The following is a 9,146-nucleotide window of genomic DNA, read 5'->3' as shown; positions in this document are numbered from 1 at the left end:
ACATGTGTGTCATTTCATCTTATATCTATAAATGCTGTGTGTGTGTGTGTGTGTGTGTGTGTGTGTGTGTGTGTGTGTGTGTGTGTGTGTGTGTGTGTGTGTGTGTGTGTGTGTGTGTGTGTGTGTGTGTGTGTGTGTTTTCAGGGTTTAAGCTGAACAACAGGTTGTACCAGATGCTGGTTGCCAGATACGCTGATGGAGAAACCATCGACTTTGACAACTTTACCTGCTGCCTGGTGAAACTGGAGGCCATGTTTAGTGAGTATACTGGTTATATGATAGTTAAATACTAGTTATGTAACATTACATTACATTACATTACATTACATTACAGTCATTTAGCAGACGCTTTTATCCAAAGAGACTTACAATAAGTACATTCAACATAGGTAGGAAACTAAACTACTAATCACCAGAAGTCTGAAGTGCATTTCCTGTAAAAACAAGCAACTAAGAGTATACCTAGCGCTAAGGTAAAAGTGTAATATATCAGCTACCTACTGTCTTAAACACATGATACAAATATAGCAAAATCAAATGAGCATGAGATAAAACAAATAAGTGTATCGACAAGTTCCAATAAAACAATACAACAATAAAACAAGAGTTCGTACAACTAATAGTTATATACTAGTTAAATACTCCTTATAATATTATGGTGAAACTGGAGGCCATGTTTAGTGAGTATACTGGTTATAGTTAAACACTAGTTATTATTATACTATTTTATTATTAATTGTGGGATTGCTAAAGCGATCACACTACTGTTATTGTCAATATTTTTTTTTGGCACCAGTTTTTTGGCACCTAACTAGTCCTTCATACTTTTAGCTACAAACTCCGTTCCAACTCTTCAACGTTCGGCCTACTCAGGACATGTCGGCTATTATTTTTATTTTTGAAATAATTTGTACTTTTAGAGATATTGCACTTTTTACTTCTAAAAAATCCCCATTCATTTCAATGGGGAAATTCATCATCATCCTCAGTCCCCCTTTCACACCCATGTTAACTCTCATCTCTTCTCCTCTCATCGGCCACACGGCCGCTGTTGTTTTTTTTTCCAAAACTTTATTTTTTCAGATTTTTTTTTTTTCAATTTTTTTTTTTTTTTGATTTATTTTTTTCGAACTTTTCTTTTTCAGAATTTTTTTTTTCCAAACATTTTTTTTTTCAATTTTTTTTTTTTCAGAATTTTTTTTTTTCCCAAAAAATTTTTTTCCATTTTTTTTTTTTTTCCAAAATTTTTTTTTTTCCAATTTTTTTTTTTTCCCTAAAATGATTTTTTTCAAATTTTTTTTTTTAGATTTATTTTTCCGAACTTTTTTTTCAGAATGTTTTTTTTCCCAAAATAAATTTTTCCAATTTTTTTTTTTTTCCAAAAAAAATTTTTTTCCAAATTTTTTTTTTTTTCCAAAAAATGATTTTTTTTCCAATTTTTTTTTTTTTAGATTTATTTTTCTGAACTTTTTTTTTTCAGATTTTTATTTGCGAACTTTTTTTTTTCAGATATTTATTTTTCTTTCCAAATTCTTTTTTTTCTTATTTTTTTTTCCTATTTTTTTTTTTCAGAATTTGTTTTTTCCCCAAAAAAAATTTTCCCAATTTTTTTTTTTTTCCAAAATTTTTTTTTTTCCAAAAATGATTTTTTTCTATTTTTTTTTTTTTTAGATTTATTTTTCCGAACTTTTTTTTCAGAATTTTTTTTTTCCCCAAAAAAAATGTTTCCATTTTTTTTTTTTTTCAAAAAAATTTTTTTTCCAATTTTTTTTTTTTTTTCAAAAAATGATTTTTTTCCAATTTTTTTTTTTTTTAGATTTATTTTTCCGAACTTTTTTTTTTCAGATTTTTCTTTCCGAACTTTTTTTTTTCAGATATTTATTTTTCTTTCCAAATTCTTTTTTTTCTTATTTTTTTTTCCTATTTTTTTTTACACTATTCAACACTGCCAACACTATACAACCTTTTAACACTAATACTTTAACACCTTGTCAAACCTTTCACACCTTTCAAACTTTTCAAACCTTTTTAGAACCTTTCAAACCATTAGAACTTTTAGAACTTTTAGAACCTTTAGAACCTTTAGAACCTTTCAAACCTTTCAAACCTTTAGAACCTTTAGAACCTTTCAAACCTTTCAAACCTTTCAAACCATTCAAACCTTTAGAACCTTTAGAACCATTCAAACCTTTAGAACCTTTCAAACCTTTCAAACCTTTCAAACCTTTCACACCCTTCAAACCTTTCACACCTTTCAAACCTATAACACTACTAACACTATCAATACTCAATACCAGCAATATTAGCGATCCCACACTGTTTCTTCAGGAACAGTACTTTCTAGTTATTATTATTACAGTGTGTTAGTGTTGTTGTTGTGTAGTAAAGCAGAGTGTTGTTGTTATTGTGTATTACAGTGTGTTAGTGTTGTTGTTGTGTAGTAAAGCAGAGTGTTGTTGTTATTGTGTATTACAGTGTGTTAGTGTTGTTGTTGTGTAGTAAAGCAGAGTGTTGTTGTTATTGTGTATTACAGTGTGTTAGTGTTGTGTTGTTGTGTAGTAAAGCAGAGTGTTGTTGTTATTGTGTATTACAGTGTGTTAGTGTTGTGTAGTAAGACAGAGTCAAACACTTTGTTTGAAAGGAGAACACAGAAAAAGTCCTTGCGTCTTGTTTCCATTGGGGTCCTAGGTATTCAATTCATCAGCATATAAAATGGCACCAAAATGAGGATATGGGGGTAAAGAAAGTGGGCGGGGGGGGGGGTGATAACTACCTCCCCTTTGACCTCCTGAAAGGTGCGTTTTCAGGGCTGTGTTAAAGGAAGCCAGTGATCCACATTTTTTGAGGGAGGGGGTCAGTTCCACACCTGGGTGGCAGTGCTGTAAAAGGAGAATTTACCATGTTTTGATCGTTGTTTACGCTCCCTCTAGTGTTGCGCTAACTTTTTGGAGGTATTTAGTCAGATATGCGGGAATAGGGGGCATATCGGGCAAATTTGCATTTACAATTTTGAAAGTCGATCCCCTGTTTAGTTGCTTAACCCTGTCTTCTACCCTGAGCCATGCTAGGCTGGCAAAATGGGTGGGAGAAACGTGAGTCATGAGCCCCAGGCCGAGGACTAGTCAAATCAGTTTGTTTTGGGAGGTTTGAAGCTTAGTCTTCAGTGACACTGAGGTGTTGGAGTACCAAGAGGTGCAAGCATAGTCAAAGAGGGGCTGAATCAGGGCCCCTGAGAGGGTCCTGAGGGCCTGAGGGTTGACAAAAGAGGAAACTCTGCCCATAAATCTGGTTCTCTGGTTTACTATTTTGATCACCCTTGTCGCCATGCTTTCACCGGTTAGGTATTTGTGAAGAATACATCCCAAATAGGTAATCTCTTCTTTGCCAGAGATGATTGTGTCATCGACTTTGACCTTGAAATCATTTACATCCATCTGTCTGAGGGAATGTTTGGTCCCAAAGAGAATGGATTCAGTTTTCCCAAGGAGTAGTGACAGTTTGTTGTGTTGTGTTGTTGTGTAGTAAAGCAGTGTGTTGTTTTTATTCTGTACTACAGTGTGTTAGTGTTGTGTGTGTGTATTAATGTTGTGTATTGTTGTTATTGTGTATTACAGAAGCCTTTCAGCAGTTGGATCGGGAGAAAACTGGAACGGCACAACTCAACATCACTGAGGTACACACACACACACACACACACACACACACACACACACACACACACACACACACACACACACACACACACACACACACACTAGTGGGTAGACTTCCTGTTTATCTGTTCTTCTACCGCACTATGCACAAATACTAATGCATGATGGGAAATCCAACAAACTACATTTCATGCTTTAAACTTTCATATTTATTGTACACTGTGTATTTGTGCATTATTGCTCAATATCAGCCCTATATAACTACTTTATTGCGCAATTCTTATTGCACAATACTTATTAGTGCTCCTACGCGATATGCCTTACATCATTGGTTCTCAAAGTGGGGTCCGGGGACCCCCAGGGGTACTTGAGGGAGTTCCAGGGGGTCCCCAGCTAAATGATGGATAGGAACCAAATGGACCCTTATGGGTCTGTAACTCTGAGAGTGTACAAATGGACCCTTATGGGTCTGTAACTCTGAGAGTGTACAAATGGAACCAAATGGACCCTAACGGGTCCATTTGGTTCCATTTGTACACTCTCAGAGTTATTAACATTGAATTTACAATAGAAATGGGGGTCCCAGAGATAGAAATGCCATTCAATGGGACTCCTTAGCCTAATGCATGTCAAACTGGGGGGTCCTTGAAATTAAAATGGTTGAGATTCATAATGCTAGAGCCGTAAAAATCTTCTTTTATGGGGTCATATCTGGCATATCTTTTCAAATGGGGGTCCGCGGGCTAATAAGTGTCAATTTGGGGGTCCTTGACATGAAAAAGTTTGAGAACCACTGCCTTACATAGACAGAAATGGAGCCATATTATAATGAGCATTTAATGAGGACCAATTATATGAAGATAAGATATAATATTCTAATGAGCATTAGTGAGGACCAATTATATGAAGATAACGTTGAAAATGTGTGAAGTGCTCCTTTAAATAAAGTACTTGAGTAAATGTTCTTACTTAGTTACTTTTTCTTTGTGTCTACAGTGGCTCTACATGACCATGTGTGGCTGACGGAGCTCAGTGATTGGCTGGACCTCTACGAGTCAACAGGAAACAGGAAGTAGATGACGACCACTGGGGGGCGCTCTTTCTCTCTCTCTGTGCCTCTGATGCAGCGCTGCATCACCACACCTGACCTCTAGATGGAGCTGCAGTACTACTAGCAACAGTTAGCATGAGGATCCACATAATCCATACCGTCTCCATAGAGAGATTAATTTACATGATTATAATTATTATACGGTTATGCTCCACTAATTAAACTATCAGTCCACTAATAATCAGCAATTTATCAATTATTTGATTGTTGTAAAAGAGTACCTTCACCGACAAAAATAATCGTTTTATTCTTTTTATTAAAATCACAGAAATTACTACATCAGTTACATATTCCTACCAAAGAAAACCACTAAGTAGCTACTTGAACATCATACAGGAAAAGGGTCTTCAACAGGGGGTCCGGGACCCCTAGGGGTCCTCACATTTACTACTATTGAATAAATTGTTAGTATATTTAGTCATATAGTTTTATTCATCATAGCTTAGTTTTTATTTAGTTTTCATCAGTGATTAAAAACTAGTCGACCAACGTTTATCGTCTTGGTTTTAGTCGACAAAATGAACACGGTGTCTTTGACCTTTGACCTGCTGCTATGACCCATGTTGCATGATGGGAGAATTATATGAAATGCCAACGACACTCTAAAAGGAGAGACATAAGAATATCATATAAGTATCTGAGTAAGAGTGAGAGTATATTTAACGGTTTGGACAGAAGTGGTATTTATTTATTTATGTATTTATTAATTGATTGAATGATTCAATAATGTATTTCATGTGAGTGAAGGGTTAACTAACATTCTGCCTCGATCACACTAATAATCCATAATATAACCCTTATTACACCAAACCTCCTTTTTATTTAACTTACAACATATCATACAACACACAGAACTGATTTAAAAGCTACAGACTGGAATCACATGATGATGATGATGATCATTATAAAAATGTGATCATTAAAATAAACTCATCCTGTGTACAACTGTTTGAAGATGAATTAAAGGATACAAAATAAAGGTTTACTGGCTGCTGTCTTGTCTGTCTGTCTGTCTGTCTGTCTGTCTGTCTGTCTGTCTGTCTGTCTGTGTCTATATGTGTCTGTCTGTCGGTCTGTCTGTGTCTATATGTGTCTGTCTGTCTGTCTGTCTGTGTCTATATGTGTCTGTCTGTCTGTCTGTCTGTCTGTCTGTCTGTGTCTATATGTGTCTGTCTGTCTGTCTGTCTGTCTGTCTGTCTGTCTGTCTGTGTCTATATGTGTGTGTCTGTCTGTCTGTCTGTCTGTCTGTCTGTGTCTATATGTGTCTGTCTGTCTTTCTGTCTGTCTGTCTTAAAGGAAAAAAAAAGATTAAAGGTAGAGTTTTATTGAATTGATTATTTAGTCATTACATGTTCATGTCATGCACTCTCCTGGCACAATCATAACCACAGTGCTCTGTGGATTTTTAGACAAATATAGATATAAGATATATAAGAATATAGATAGAGGGCCCTTTTGATCTGAAAACCCATGCGGAAAAAAGTGTGTCTATGCCACTGGTAAGTTGATATGATAGTTTAAGCTTTAATAAATAATGTAGTCACTTATCAAACATAATTTAATAACACATGTCTCTTTTGAAAATAGTATTATTTATTCTCTTAACGGTTATTTAAGCAATATAAATGTTGACCTCATGGCCTCAAAACACATTAATAGAGTTTTAAAACCTATTTATGTGATAATAGAGTTATTAAACACATTAATATAGTTATACAACACATTAATAGAGTTATAAAATATATTAAGAGTTATAAAACATTGATATACAAAACAAACTGACTTGTCATGGACAGACTGGAAAACTGCTGTCTAGACGCCATCTAGCGACCATTAGCAGACACTACATGTGTCTGTAGATTATGGATCTATAAATCAGTGTTTTTCTCAAACCATTTCATGTCAAGGACCCCCACATTAATGGATGCATTTGGCCACGGACCCCCATCTGAACATTCGTTGTGCCAGGGACCCCTTGGGACCCCCAGAAGAGAAGAGGTCTGTTAAGAAATTCAACATTATTCAAAATGTTCCAAACATTTTTTAAAACGTTTAAAAAATATCAGATCTACAAGCTCGCTGCACGCCACAAAGTGACGCTCTGTGAGCTTGTAGATCTGATATTTTTGAATAGCCATAGTATGAAATGTGGATAAAGTGGTTAAAATGATTGTGATGCTTTATTTTTTTAATTTATTTTTTAAACATACTGGTTTTAAATAGACAATTTATTCAAAAATGTAAATGATCTCATTAAATATACACGATTTTCATATGCAAAGTACAGAAGTATTCGCATTAAAATATACTTAAGCACTGAAAGTACTCATTTTGCAGAATGTTCCATTTCACAAGTTTCAAAATGTCAAAAAATGCTTAGAAAATAGCAGATCTACAAGCTCACAAGGCGTTGCTTTGCGATGCATTGTGAGCTTGTAGATTTCAAATAGAAAATATATCAAGTATGCATATAGGGCTGAAGTGGTTAATGTATGTTTTGTAATAATAATCCAAATCTACAAAGTAACTAATAACTAAAGTTTTCAAGATATTGTTGTGGAGAAAATAAAGTACATATTTGCCTCTGAGATGTAGAAGTAGAAGTAAAAGTATTGGAAATTGGAAATACTCAAGTAAAGTACAAATATCTCAAAAGTGTACTTAAGTACAGCACTTGAGTACATGTACTTAGTTACTTTACGCCGACGCTCCACACACAGGTGAAGATGATTTAGTGTTGATGAGTGAAAAGCTGTCTCTGAGGATCTATTCACTCTGTAGGATGAACATCCGGTCAGAAAACGGAAGTGGTAACGTCCGAGTGAACGTGTTCAACGCACCGGATCCAGTAGGCGGGGCTTTAGACCGGATGTGAAGACGGATTTAAGTTGGACACAGGCGCACGACGCCTGGTTTGAAACAGTTTGGCTTGAAAGGCGCCACGCTGCTCTGCTGAAGGTAATTACTGATGTTTGATTTATATCTGAAGTTTAGATCTAACCCCGCCATACATTACGTTCATGTGTTTATAAATATACTTTAGCCTTGGATCAAGACGGTCAGGATTTGTTATTATTTATGTTGATCCAGTCTGATGTGTGTTGGTAGGTTTAAACGGCTCATAAATCCCAATAAATGATCCCAATCCAACACATAAAGTGTTTAAACACAAAGACATGGATGTAACTCGTCCATACGGGTCTGTTGTGTTCCGTAATATTACGTAAAATTGAATAAAGTCGTGTTTTAATCCCGTTTGTCTGAACGGCGTTCTATGTCCACATTTACATGGGGTGTAGTACCGTTCTATGTCCACGTTTATATGGGGTGTAGTACCTGCGTTCTCCAAATAGTTTGTAGTTCTGTGTTTAAGGCTCGTGCGTCTATATTTATGTATGCATTGTAAATATAAAGTGATTATCTTAAAGCCTCAGATGTTATCCGTACATACGGGGTGTTAGTGTTCAGTTAATGTTCAGTATAGTTTAATAAAGATGTTACTGCTGGCATCAGGTCATTGTTTTATTTTTGTGTATTTGTCCTTCTAGTGGCATGTCTCTTGGGGGTGCTCTTGTGTTGTAAGTTTTCCAATTAGGTGTCACTTGTTACAGCTGTGTTTTTGGTAATCAAGTATGTTGGTGACACCTGTTATGCTGGAGAAGAGGGAGCAGCATTCATTCCACTGTGAGAGAGCAGGAGGAGAGAAGGAGAGTTTAACAGAAAGAAATAAATTAAAGTAAATTAGAAGAAAGTGAAATAAAAGAATGTAAAGAAGAGAAAAGCAAAGGTTTTGGAGAAAGACTGAAGTATCCAAGTCGACCCCACCCCCATTCGTGTGCAAGCAGGCAAAGTGGTCAGTAATTGTTGTGAGTCTGTGAAAGTCATGTATATTATTGTGAATGTCAGAATGCCCAAGTTGATGTTTTGTTTTTTGTCTTTCTGTATGTATTGTCAGTTCTACGTTGTTTTGAAGTGAATAAACACCAGTACAAGGAACCTGAGTCTTACATGCGTCGGATGGGAGTCATAGTAGAACACTACACTGCGTTGGTGAAGGCTCCAAGATGTGGACAGAACGGCTGGCAGAAGAAGATACCGCACGGTGCACGTTGTGAATGAGGAGGTACCGTTTGGACTGGTTGCGTGTAGTAGCTACAAGGAGCAAGTGGACAATGCTAAACAAGCAAGCACGTTGAAGAAAACGTATTGAAAGTAGCACAAAAGGTTCACTGCCATTTTACGTTTCTATCGCACCAAGTGATCTGTGTTTCTCCTTAAAGCAACAGTGGACATTTTCTTCTTGCCAATTAAGACAAAAAGGACAATGAATAGAGTTTGAATGAAGAGACTCAAGTGAAAAGACTATTCTGAAGTTGACTAAA

At 35.8% G+C, this 9,146-nt stretch overlaps 1 protein-coding gene across 1 annotated transcript in view; it reads left to right on the top strand.

Annotated features, from left to right (window-relative positions):
• LOC311035598 (calpain-1 catalytic subunit-like) overlaps nt 1-5,573 on the top strand; it is a 67,912-nt gene extending 62,339 nt beyond the window's left edge. Inside the window, exons 21-23 of the mRNA XM_084043893.1 lie at nt 145-258; nt 3,615-3,673; nt 4,650-5,573. Coding sequence (XP_083900019.1) covers nt 145-258; nt 3,615-3,673; nt 4,650-4,676 — 200 coding nt within the window. The 3' untranslated portion in view covers nt 4,677-5,573. The remainder of the gene's footprint in view (nt 1-144; nt 259-3,614; nt 3,674-4,649) is intronic.
• The last annotated feature ends 3,573 nt before the right edge of the window (nt 5,574-9,146 follow it).

The sequence above is a fragment of the Gymnoscopelus microlampas genome (genome assembly GCF_963454915.1).
Source record: "Gymnoscopelus microlampas genome assembly, chromosome: 2".
Taxonomy (NCBI): domain Eukaryota; kingdom Metazoa; phylum Chordata; class Actinopteri; order Myctophiformes; family Myctophidae; genus Gymnoscopelus; species Gymnoscopelus microlampas.
Note: the sequence above shows the minus strand (reverse complement) of the source record. Positions and strands in the feature narration are given on the sequence as shown.